This window comes from Chaetodon auriga, chromosome 19, assembly GCF_051107435.1.
Source record: "Chaetodon auriga isolate fChaAug3 chromosome 19, fChaAug3.hap1, whole genome shotgun sequence".
Classification (NCBI taxonomy): domain Eukaryota; kingdom Metazoa; phylum Chordata; class Actinopteri; order Chaetodontiformes; family Chaetodontidae; genus Chaetodon; species Chaetodon auriga.
In genome coordinates, this window is record NC_135092.1 from 3484136 (window position 1) to 3496969 (window position 12834).

Below are 12834 nucleotides of genomic sequence, written 5' to 3' on the forward strand. Positions count from 1 at the left end.
AGGTGAACTGTGGGTTTTGTATTGAGAACTGACTGCCTCCTTGGCGCAGGCCTAAGAACATTTTCCAGTTAAATATCTGATTATCATTATTGATTGTATCGATTCATTTTTGGCTAATGAAAATAACATTATTTCAGTAAGAAAGTGAAAATATTGACAGTAGCAGTAAGCTATTTAGGCCGAAATAATTTTCTTTTATTCGAAAGTCCAGCCTCCACAGTGTCTGCTTAGAAATATTCTGTCCCTTACACAAATATAATTGAAATGTTTCCTTTTTTTAAACACATTTCTGTCGATCAATAAATTGTTAATGATGTTGAATATACAGTGTCACTGGAGACACATTAATATTCACAAATTGATGTTACACAAGACATTTTGCTATCAGCTCCTAAATCACAGATACAGAATGTGTCTCCTTTTCTCTCGGACACAATTTCTACTTCTTCTTCTTGTGTAAATTAATTGGTTCAGTGTTATTTTCTTGTTGACAATTGTTCCAGACCTCTGACCTTAAATAACAATCAGATGTGGATCTTTGAGTAATAAGTGTGAGAACTCCTGGACACCTTTAGCACAGGAGCTACACTTGTTGCTTCATAAATATCTGGTCGTGTCATTGATGAGCAGCTCATCATGTCAAAAGGAAACTCTGTAGTGTGTTCCTTCTGCCCACTGAAGAAACTGACACCTAGAGATTGATAATATTCATTAGCTTGCAATGTGACGATACCAGTTGGGGAATCACTGGTGATTGGGCAGCACCTGAGAAGCTTATTATGCTTATGCAATGGGAGGGAGGAGGGGGCTCATTTTGAGGGGCCTGCAATTGTATCCAGGTGCCTGGTTTGGTCAGTCGCTCTTGAGCAAAACTGAGTCTTTGCAAGAGTCAGTTTTGAAAAGAGCCAGATCCACATTAGATGGTGTAACAAATATGTTCAGGGCCTTTTATTTACTCTTCATATCATGAATCCTCTTGCCAAATGCCTGAAGGAGTTCTGTGCAATCAACAGCATATTCAGATGTCAAGAAATAAGAAAAATACACAGTGCTACCCCTTTCCTGGTGCACTTACCACATCTTTGATTTCACTTCAGAGCTTTCACATTTGAAAGCAGCAAGCTGAGAAGCTGGCTGGACCTGGTGGTTCAGCTTGGAGTGTTTCTTGGTAATGTCCACCATGAAGGCCAGATCACACAGACACTCGCTGTGACTGATATTTGCCATAATTTTTTGGTTTCATCTCTGTGAATTATTCAAGATGAATTGAACCCTGTGTTAGGTGTACATCTGGTGGAATATGGCACTACAGACAAAGCATGTGGATATTTTAAACGTATCGTCTGCAAAATTTTGATTAGTTTCCCTAAATTGCATCATTTTTTCTTTCCACCTGTCCTGAGCTCTGGGGATAATCAGGAACCTGCAACTTCTGATCTATCCCCAATACTTTTCTCAGTTGCTGGGTGATTTTTACAAGTGAAATGAGGCTGCATACCACTATTAATTCCCTGTGGAAGGACAAATTTGTTTCTTTTATTAGATATTTCACCATGATTGTGGCATCTTCTTTTCTTGCTGGGACAGCTTCAGCCTTCTTTGAGAATATGTCTATGATAACAAGATATTTCTATTCCTGACTGGGAAGCCTATGTAAAACATCTATTTGCATATTTACAAATGGCTGCTGTACAGAAATAGTAAATGGACTGTATTTAGTCTAGTTACACTGACCACTCCAAGTGCTTTACAACACAAACCAACATTTACCAATTCACACAGGTGGTGACAAGGTGCCAGCTGCTCATAACAAACAATACCAATTCATAAATGGATGACTGCTGTACATCCTGAGCCAAAGCAACCCTAAATCCAAAACTATGTACACTTTGAATCATGAGACCAAATTAAAATTCAAATCAGTCAAAACTGGAAACTCTCCAGGTTTGTTAGCTTCAGGGATATTAATGTAGGTCTATTGCTGACTAGGCAGGTATCAGAGCATCTTGTTCTAGAAGTTAACCCTTCCAGATACAACAATCATAGAAATGGGGATAAATTACACAAGGGCAGTCAGAAGACAAAACAGGCAAATGTACAGAACTTGCCATGAATCGTATATAAAACAAAGCAAACAAAGATGAAATGATGGTCAAAATAATTAGAATAAGGATAAACAAAGGAATCAGTGGGATTTAGAAGAGTGTAAGAGTCATCTGTTAAATATGGCACACGTGTTTATATGCAGAGAGGGAAATAATGATGAGAATAATCAATGTATTAAAAATGTATAAATAAATAATCTTTAGGAAATAATAATGGAAGAATTCAAATAACTACTTAAATTAACAGTTTGTAATTGATATTCTGCTGTTTCTACTTAAACAAAACGGATCTTCCTCTTTAACAAAAGGTATCTCTGCAGGGATCATTTCCATAATTCTTAGACACTTATTCTAACAACTGGAGCCCGTCAGCGGCAAAAACAAACACTTCTAGTGGACGTTCATTGACAGTGCGCAAACATCCAGAGGAATTCAACCGCAGCGCACCTCCTGACTGCTGGCTGCTGCGCTCCATTCATCATGGAAAAAGTGCAAAAATCAATATCTCTTTCACTAACTTGCACACAAAAACATGGTACTAAAGGGTCCATAATCAGATAATATTTGACCCAAATTCCTCCCGTTTTTCCGGGACACTGAAGTCTCTCAGGAGACGTGGACCGGCACCAACTGGAAACTGCTCAAACAGCGTCACTTGCATTGATTGAAGGTATAATGTACTATATATGCTACACATACATATGTATATTGCATATAACCTCAAATACGTATAATGTTATTTAACTATTGTTATATTATTATGATAATTTTGCAGGTCTTTATTCATATTTTTACTACATACAAAATACTTTATATAGACACACTTCTGAACTTCAGCACAAGTGTTGAACAATTCACTAGATGAAACAAACAGGAGGAAACACACATGGAAACGTCCATGAAGTCAGAAAGAGCATGCAAACTCCACACAGACAGAAGCAGGACTGCAGGACAGTCTTCTACAAATTGTGCATATTGAGGAATACTGGCCTCAGAAGCACGTGTTGACTTTCAACATTCAGATGAATAAATGTTTCAAATTCCTGTGGTGGTAAAGTTGGCCATTGTGAAGATGAATGCTTTGCCGAATAGACAATTGCCATGTATGTTTTCAAGATCTTGTGCTATAGCTGCACCTTGTGTTAAACTGAAGAACAACCACAACCTGGGTGTAGCATGGGAGTGGAACCAGCAGCAGAAAGGCCAAGAAACATTTTAGATCCAACATCAGTTTGTTTTTTTTTTTTAAAGTCAAAGTTCAAATTCTAAAGTTGCTATCTTCATCCTACTCTCAGACTATGGGGACTTGTTTGACTTCCTCATAGGCCTGTCATGTTAGCATAACACTCTCACACACACTAAAACAAATGTTTCTTGGGTACTGAGAAAAAATTCAAAGTCGGGTCATTAAAACTGTACACACTGTCCATCATCTGTCTTTCAATCAAGCCAAACTTGATGAAGAAAAATCTCTGTTTTCTCCTTTGCTCGTGGGTGCAGGTGAAACTGCATCGTTGACATTTACTTGTGCTAAATCTTGCAGGCATTATGAAAAATATGCCATTGTCGATACCATAGGCACAGGCATCAAACTAGAAGGAACTAAGTCAGCAAACTTTAGCAGACTAACATGCTTTTATCAAGCTAAAATAATTCTGTTTATTCTCATTCAGCTAATTAGTTTTTTTAAGCAGTTTTGAAGATTGATTTGTTAATCCTGGAGGGATTTATCTCAAATAGCATTTTGAAAATAAAGGCCAAATGAGTTGAGAGTTGAAACCTCGCACATGGTTCATATGATTACTTGAGTGCTGATAATGTGATTGGGGTGTGTTGGGAATCTTCCTTGAATGCACTGGGCAATAGATTCAAGAACACGAGTTTCGTTTTCTGACTTTTCGTGTTACTCCTGTTTCCACACTTTCATCACTGCTTAGCTTGGCATACACTGTGCCGCCTTACTAATGTTGTGGTTAAATTCCATCTCCTACCCTATGAATACATTGCCATGTAAAGTCAAAGTGGTGCCTCAGACCTTCAGCCAGTAGAGGGCAGAACTTTCCTCCTGCTGGTTGGTGTGACTTCCACCAGCAAGGCTTCTTCACAAAAACAGTGTAGTACAGCATCAATACAGTACGAAACAAAGTCACAATACATCCAATTCACTTGCCTCCGTTGCCTCCTGCAGCTTTAGCTTCATTTTCTGCTCGAGCTACTCTCTTATGGCAAGTATAGAGATGTTTCAGGAAAAGTTGCAGTGCCTTGCAGTTCTTAGCCACTGCAATTATTGCTGTAAACAGATTTTAAAAATCTAAAAGGCCAACTTAATGTCGCTGGCTATTTCAACAGGACTTTAAATGTGAAACAAAAGGAAAAAATACCAAGGCACTCATCTTGATTTTAGAAAAAGTATTAAAAAGCCTTTATTAAATTACATGGCTAAAGAGGTTAAAAGTGCTCCAACGCGTTTCGGCTGGGAGCCTTTGTCAGGGAGTGTGGCCTGAATGGTAAAGAAGCAAACAATTAAAAGGAACCTGTGAGACTGGCACCAGGTGCTGGCACTCAGCTCATCAATGCACAAGAAAAAACAAACAAAGGTGGCTATATCTGAAGTACAACAGGAGGGGGCCTCGCAGCCAAAAAAAACTTCAGGATGGAAAACAAAAATTATCATGACCAAATAGTCACCAAAGGGTCACAAGCATATACATCAGCACATCTATCATAAACACAAAGTTATCAACGGGTTACAAGCCTATACACCAGCACCTCTAATTCCAACAATTCTTACAGAAAATGATGATATTCCAAATCTTCATTGAGTCCTGGATATTGTGTTGCTTTTAGCTTAAATATCCAAAAACTCTCCCGTTGGTTGAGTTGTTTTTGCCTATCACCTCCCCTTAAGGTGTAAGGTATATGATCAATACCTACAGCCCTAAGGATGGAGGGATCGCTGTTGTGTTTTTCTCTGAAGTGGCGAGCCATTGGGTAGTTATCACTTTCTGTTCTGATTGCATATTTATGTTCAGAGATTCTGTCTTGTAATCGTCGTTTGGTTCTGCCAACATAAAACACATCACACAGAGGGCATTCCAGTTTGTGTATTACAAAAGTGGTTTTACAATTGATGAAATGTTTGATTTCATAGGTTTTGTTACTATGTATATCTTGAAAATTTTTGCATTTGATCACAGTGGAACAGTGGTTACACTGACCACACTGGAAACTGCCTTGAGGTTTAACTGATAACCATGTAGATTTAGGAGGTGCTGGTAAATAGCTATGGACAAGTTTGTCACTCAGAGTAGGTGAACGTTTAAAGCTGAAAACAGGAGGTTCTGAAAAAATCTTTCTTAGAGAGACATCACATTGTAGTAGATTCCAGTTTTTCTTAATTATATTTTTAATGTGATTAGCCTCTTTACTGAATCTTGTAGAGAAGAAAACTCTTTCTGAGCACCGCCTAGTAACTCCATTTTTCAGGAGGGGCTGGCGTTCAAGATTTCTTGCTTTCTTTTTGGCAGTTTGGACAACACTTTTACTGTAGCCTCTCTGTGTAAACCGATCTTCCATCTTCATGGCTTTTTCATCAAAATCATCAATTTGATCACAAATTCTTCTAAGTCTCTGAAATTGTCCAAAGGGAATGTTTTCTTTAAGATGTTTTGGATGACAGCTTGTGGCATGCAGTATAGTATTGTGAGAGGTAGATTTCCTATACATAGTAGAATGTAGAAAGCCTTCTTTGTCTTTAAAAATTTCCAGATCCAAAAAACAAATCCTGTGCTTATCAAATTCCAGAGACAATTTGATGTTTTCATTTGTCTTATTAAGAAATTCATGAAAAGCTAATAGTTCAGACTCTGATCCAGACCACAATAATAGAACATCATCAATGTACCTGCCCCAGTAGATGATTTTGTTACAGAAGGGGTTCTTAGCGGAGTCAAATACAAAATCTTGTTCCCATTTTCCCATATACAATCCTGCATAAGAAGGACTGAAGCATGCTCCCATAGCACAGCCTTTAGCCTGTTGGAATAGGCGATCCTGAAAGATAAAGGTATTATTATTCAGAGTCCATCTTGTAAGTTTAATCAGGAAATTTGCAGGAGGAAAATGTGGTTGGGATTTTTCATTTAAGAAATATTCCAGGGCTGCTAGACTTTAAATGTTAGGAAAAAATACTGTATTCAAGCAGGAAAATAGAGGAATAGATAAAGCAGACAGTACATCTGCTTTTCAGAGACATTGCCAGTCAGATGAAATTTCTACTGCCGCAATGGTCATTTAGCAGTAATAGATGGTAGTGTGGCTATTTAAGCATACAGGGCCCTCATGTGGGGGGGGGGCACAAAAATGATAAACCTCATCGTTATGGGTTTGGAGAAAGGCCAATAGAGAATGCCTATGTATAAAGTCAGAATTTTGTGCTATGCCACTGATAGGATATGATGGGAATACCTACATGTTGCACTAAATGGCAATTTTTGGAAATGCCACTTTTCTTCCATTTTACTGACACAAAATCTCAGTGTGGCCCTGAGTAAAAGTAGACACAGTTTGACTGATCCATACTACATATTGCCATTGACCTCAATTCGTCTATAAGCAAATGTCCATTTGCTTATTAAAAATGATAATGCAAGTGGTGCTTGGAACATGGCAGGCTGAATAAAACAAAATGGATTCTATATACATATTTTTAATGCAGTGCCATCATTTTCTTCCCTAAGAGAGGGGGTTAGATTGAAAGACCTGCACAATCCAATGAAATACAGCAGAAAAAAAAATAATTCTACCTTTGCAAAGTGTATCATAATCAATTTTGTTGAATCTGTGTCAGAGACATGTTGTAGTGTTGTACTGAAATAGATTACACGAGAGTGTGTAGCCTGTATGCTGCCTTTATCTGACACAGTATATGCAAAGGAGTGTGGACAACACGTAATGCGATTGGCCAGGAGAAACCAGTAGACTGCTAAAAAGGACATTTGTGAACCCTGAGTATTGTCTGACAGGCAAAGATCCCCTCCCAACCTTGTCTGCCTCCATCTCGCTCTACCATTAAAATACTAAAGCTCACCCATCAATGGGGCGAACTGGTTGATGTTTTAAGAGAGCTAAGCATTAAAAGTTCTCAGAATCCAACCATAGCCCAAATATGTACAGAGCCTAAACACAAGGTCTGCCTATAAGCCACGATGAGGGAAAAGCTCTCTCCGGGTCAGACAGCTGAACCGTTTATCTCATAGCGGAAGTTCAGACTGACTTGATGGCGGAGTTGGGTACATACGAGGGGTGAAGGAGAAATTGCTACTCACAATCATTGTTAGCCATTCAAGCTGGCGGCACTGAGAATTCAGGACGCCGTCTAAAGGTACGTCTGAGATGTCTGACTGAGATATAGAGAGGGTGAGGCTCGTTAGCTCACGTTAGGCCTCCTGTATGTGAACTTCCTCTGTATGTTATCATGAAAACAGTGCGCGTGCATGTCTCGACAGGAACACATTCCGCGTGCCTCGTGATTCCAGGCAACTAAACGTCAAGCTAGGTCGACATAGCATTAACAATAATTGTTGTCATTATAATAGTTGTTTTTCTGTGTTGGTTTACTGTTGATGTTACATTCTGTAGCGTCACCAATGTTACACATTGTCTGGTATTGTGCTAATACTGTTTACAGTACGCATCGGTTGGTAACGTTAGCTAACCTAGCTAAATGTGTGGACAGTCGTTCTTCGTGCAGAAACCGTAGCATGAAGTTGTCATTGCTCTACATACAGAGCTCCACAACTTGTTGATAAGTCAGTACATTCCTCAGCTGTTGTAGTGCTACATACCATGCTAACCAGACTGGCTGCCATTCTGACAGGGCATGGGATGTCTTTGTGAGGACGTTTTAGTCCTCACGATACGTCTACATTTGTTCTGACCCAGCCTCGTTCACTGCGACGCTTCACATATTAATCACTTGAAATGAGACGGAACACAAATGAATGAAGAGATGAGAACATTGGTTTGAAAACTGAGAACAGTGAGTTAAACGGCAATGAAACATGAATATGTGAAATAAATGGCGAACACACTGCCATCCGCTTTGCCTTTCCGAATGTAACCCTGTGTGTACTTTAATGATATGTGTGCTGTGAGTTAGCCCTCACGTGTTTGCTAGATATTAAAGATGCACCACTCAATATATTTATACAGACAATGGATCAAATGACTGTCATGTGAAATGTGTTGCAGATCGTGACACTATATTAGAGATAATCACCAACTCTGCAGCCTGCAAGTTCCTTTTAGCTCAGTGTTTTTGTTTAATAGCTTGTAAACTGTGAACAGCAGCAAGCACTGGTTTCCACTGTTTTTTTCAGATTGTCACAGACTTCCTCTTTGTAATCTGTTTGTCCGAATCACCTCTCTCTTGTTCCTGCAGATGGGAGATGCCCAGTAAGGCCTTGGTCTGGTCCCAGCGTTTTACTGTCTGTCATCATGATGACCAATCGCTGCACGTTGTTGCCTGAAGTTTTGCCAAACCAGTGTCTGTCAGCCCATGTGAGCTGCCGGCCCGAGCTCGACTCTGAGCCCATGTGTGGGTTCTCTGATGAGCCACCTCTCCCAGGAAAAACCATGGAGGAGTGCAGCGTGTCGACCAGCGAGCAGCCTCAGTATTACACACAGGCGTCAGCCAGGCTGGAGGGTCAGCTGATGTCTCCAGGGTTGGACACATATGCCAAACAGTGGTAGGTCATGGATGGATTGTAATTTGGTTTTAGATCATGTTTGTGATTTTTCACAGATACGGTCTCCTTACAGTTGAGCTACCTTTTTGATGTATGAAATCAGTGTTAGTTTGAGATGGAAGGCATGACTTCTCCCAGTGGATAGACATCCTTATGAAAGTGCACTTGGACAGATCTGCACAGGCATTTGGACAAAAGATGATTAGATGGTATATAAGTCATAAATGACATATTCATACTATAATGAATGCAAAACAAACAAATCAAAGTATCTTTCCCTCCTCTCTCCAGTGCCGTGCCAGAGAACCCCATGTGTCGTATCTGTCATGACAGTGCAGCCCAGGAGGAGCTGCTGTCCCCCTGTGAATGCTCTGGGACCCTGGCCACCATCCACCGCAGCTGTCTGGAACATTGGCTGTCTGCCTCAGGAACCAGTTTCTGTGAGCTCTGCCACTACCAGTTCACTGTGCAGAGGAAGTCCAGGTCGCTGCTTGAGGTACAGGATAGTCAGGAAAACCACAACATGAGAAGGATTCAGTTCAGTGATTCATTGCATCACTTTTGATCTCAAACCTGACTGTGCTTTCATTCTTTTTGGTGGTGTAGTGGCTCCGGAACCCGAGTCTTCGTCAGGAGAAGCGCACTCTGTTTGGTGACATGGTGTGTTTCCTGCTCATCACCCCGCTGGCCACCATCTCCGGCTGGCTCTGCCTTCGTGGTGCCATAGATCACCTGCACTTCTCCAGCCGGCTGGAGGCTGTGGGGCTCATCGCGCTTACTGTTGCCCTCTTCACCATTTACCTCTTCTGGACCCTGGTTAGTAGACTGAGGCATGTGGGTGTGGATGTGGATGTTATGCAATCTTTATTACACATGAGCTATACTTCCATCAGCCTGCCCAGGTATTACTTGACCCATTTTTATAATGCACAGATTTTGATGCTAAGCCTCCAATTGGTTTTACAAATGTCTCGTGGTTGAACCATTGCACAGCATTTTGTTTTGTATGTGCAAAATGTTTTGCAAACCCCTCATACAAAATAACTTTTTGTAAAGAAGACTTTTTACAACCTTAACCCATGAAAGACCATTCAAAAACATGGAGTAGTCCTCTGAGTCATCTGACTATTGAATCAAGCTTTTGTGGCAGGAAGTTCTAAACTTAAGAACAGTATGTCTCTTCTTTTCAGCGAGTTTTGAAAGCCATTGAATGAGGATGCACCTGCATGTCATATACCTATGCAGGCTGACAGGGCAAGTCACACACACACACACACACACCTGTACGTGATGCTGGGGTCATCCAGCTCTTGTCAACATGTCGAATGTCAAGACTGAACTGTAAGTTGCTCCAGATCGTCAGGTCAACACATGACTCAGAATACACTTAGTGGTCAGTGTGTGTTACACTTGCAGAGGTGCACAGCTAAGCAGCCACAACACGGCTGTGAACTCCCTGTGCAGGACAGAAGAAGTGATGCACTGAAGAATGCAGCTTAACCGAATCAGTCTATGTCTGCTCAGCAGGGAGGACGGGTTGGCACACGTTAGCTGTACTGCTGGCTTGTTTTTTTTGTTTTTTGTTTTTTCCATTACCCATAGCAGCTTTCATTTCGTTTCATTTCCAGGAGCTCAGTTTGGAAACTGTTTTTCATCCCACTTGAGGTTGCATGCCTGGCTGCGATATGTCTGTTCACATGTCGGACGCTTGTGCTTCATTTTCTTCCTGTTTCTTAGCTGCCTGTTTTGTCCAATATGGGCCAACTTTGAGGGCCCCTGTCTCCTGAGTGGTTGGTCATTCTGGTTAATCAAACTTCATTCTAACAGCATCGCATATAAAGGGGGTGAGATCAGAAAGTGATTGGTCTCTGACGGAATGCCCTTTTAGTTGAATAGTTCAGTGAAAATGCTTTTTTAGGTGAAACTCTGACGTCCATTCTGTCTCCCCCAGGTGTCTCTCAGGTATCACTGTCGGCTGTACAATGAGTGGCGGCAGTCCAATCAGAGAGTCGTCCTCCTCCTCCCCAGGTCACACAGTGAAGCATCAGCTCTGCACTCCTCCCTCGGGGCACAGCGAGGGAAGCAGCCTTCCAAAGAGTCGATTGTCTGAGCGCAGAGCAAGCTCAGAGACAGGCTCTCATCGGGGGATGGACTCTGTTCATCCTCTGGTCTCTTTGCACTTTAAAGCACCGCTCTGAGATGTTCTGGTAGAGCTGATGTCACCTGTGTGAACGACCACAGGTCCAAGCAGCACTTTATTCTCAAACTCATTGTGAACACAGTAAAGGACTGCCCCACCTGGACAGCTGTGAAGCAGCCATCTTGGCTCCCGATGGAGGATGTACTGCAGTTTTTTTGGTGGGCCGGATGACTTCAGGCTAAACACTGTGATCTTTGCAGTAACAGAACCACAATGAGATGAAAAGTCTCAGACATTTTTATGCCACGATGAAGACATTATGGCTCTAGTGTTGCTTCAAGAAACAGTTTAATGTCCGTGTCCTAAAACATCAGACTGTTCCTTTAAGAATGACTGTTGTACTGTCGGCCCCTGCTTCAACAAAGAAGTTGTTCTTTCAGCAGCAGAGACAAACACACGTTCTGTGTGGATGAAAGAAGGTGAACGTGTTTGCTATGAAGTTGGTCCCTGGTGTTAAACCAGTGTGCCTCAACTGAAGTCAAGCACAGCCTTAAGGTCCTCTGCTGTCACAGGTTCATCACACTGACACAGTCATTGTGATGAAGATCAAAGTGGACACGCTTAAACCAAAGGCTATTTTTTTATTTGAAACATTTTGTTGTCAGTCTGTTTCGTGTGTGTTGATGTAGAAAAATAAAATTCAGTGTTCAATACAATCAAGTTCATGTGGTTCATTTGGCTGGGGTTTTTTTTTAGTGGTCTCTTGTTTTATGTTTATAAATCCGTCATTTTCATGCGTTCGCTCTCCAGCACAGAATAGATTTTCCAGTCTTTATAAGGTAAATACTAGAGAGCCTGGTATGTCTAATGTAGAGGAGAAAATGTGTTCCTGAATGAATGACATGCAGACAAGTGAGAAAGACCTAACCTAATATAAAATCCAAAGAACATCCACATATCGCTAATTTGAAAGCACAATGACATGATGACACCTGTCCTCTTCAATAAAATGTGTTTTCTGTGGGTACAGTAGAATATATGATACATTTGTGCAAATAGGACATCTTAATTATAGAGCAATACTTAAAGACGCCTTATCCAAGCAGCTGAATTTAAGAGATCTAAGAGAACAGTCTTCCATGAAGTGTCATTTAGATTTGAAGAATGGAATTACACGGTCATGGACCAAATCACCTGTAACTTGAACCACCCATTGAACTTAAAGTGAGACTAAAATGTTTTTGTTTTGTTTTTTTTAACAAAGATGTAGCACATTTCAATTGAAAATTTGAATTCATAAGCAATAAAACTGGCTAATGGTCGTTGATGTTGGTGAACTAAAGGTATGTTCTGCTGTGCAAATTATGTTACTTGAGTCAGTTTTTTTCTACTCGTGCTAGTTGATGCTACATTGTGCTACGTTGCTCTGTTGTCACTTGTGGCCACAGCTGCCACAAATGGTCCAAAGTGTGCATCTCTCAGACCGCATTGTTAATATTCTCTCAAACTTGAATGAATGACACATGAATTATACCCAAGAGTGGCCTAAAGAGGAAGTGGAGACCCTGAAACTTACTCATCCTTACATTGAAGTGTAGGAGCAACCTTTAAGATCATTGAGTAATCACATGATTAATCATGTGTGCAGTACATCAGCATCAGCATCGCCACCTTCAAGAGCAAAGCTTCTTACAATTTCCTGTATAAACAGATACATTCTTAACATTTTACCTAATGAAACATGGTGAAGTCATGAGTCATGTGGCACCATTGTTCAATCGCTTCGTGTTTTCTGTAATAAACTACTTATACAAGGGTCACTTGTTTAATTACTACATTT

General features: G+C 40.7%; 1 protein-coding gene across 1 annotated transcript; it reads left to right on the forward strand.

Annotated features, from left to right (window-relative positions):
• The first annotated feature begins 7337 nt into the window (after positions 1 to 7337).
• On the forward strand, positions 7338 to 11707 carry LOC143337594 (E3 ubiquitin-protein ligase MARCHF3-like). Its single transcript, XM_076757225.1, has 5 exons — positions 7338 to 7488; positions 8548 to 8854; positions 9146 to 9350; positions 9461 to 9670; positions 10806 to 11707. The coding sequence occupies exons 2-5, from the start codon at positions 8604 to 8606 to the stop codon at positions 10962 to 10964; spliced, it is 825 nt and encodes a 274-aa protein (XP_076613340.1). The 5' UTR covers positions 7338 to 7488; positions 8548 to 8603; the 3' UTR covers positions 10965 to 11707.
• The last annotated feature ends 1127 nt before the right edge of the window (positions 11708 to 12834 follow it).

Excerpts from the sequence above, each read along its gene's own strand:
- LOC143337594 (XM_076757225.1), top strand. The coding sequence starts at position 8,604 with ATGATGACCAATCGCTGCACGTTGTTGCCTGAAGTTTTGCCAAACCAG. Across the intron at positions 8,855-9,145 it reads GACACATATGCCAAACAGTG|TGCCGTGCCAGAGAACCCCA; the intron begins GTAGGTCATGGA and ends TCCTCTCTCCAG. Across the intron at positions 9,671-10,805 it reads TTTACCTCTTCTGGACCCTG|GTGTCTCTCAGGTATCACTG; the intron begins GTTAGTAGACTG and ends TGTCTCCCCCAG.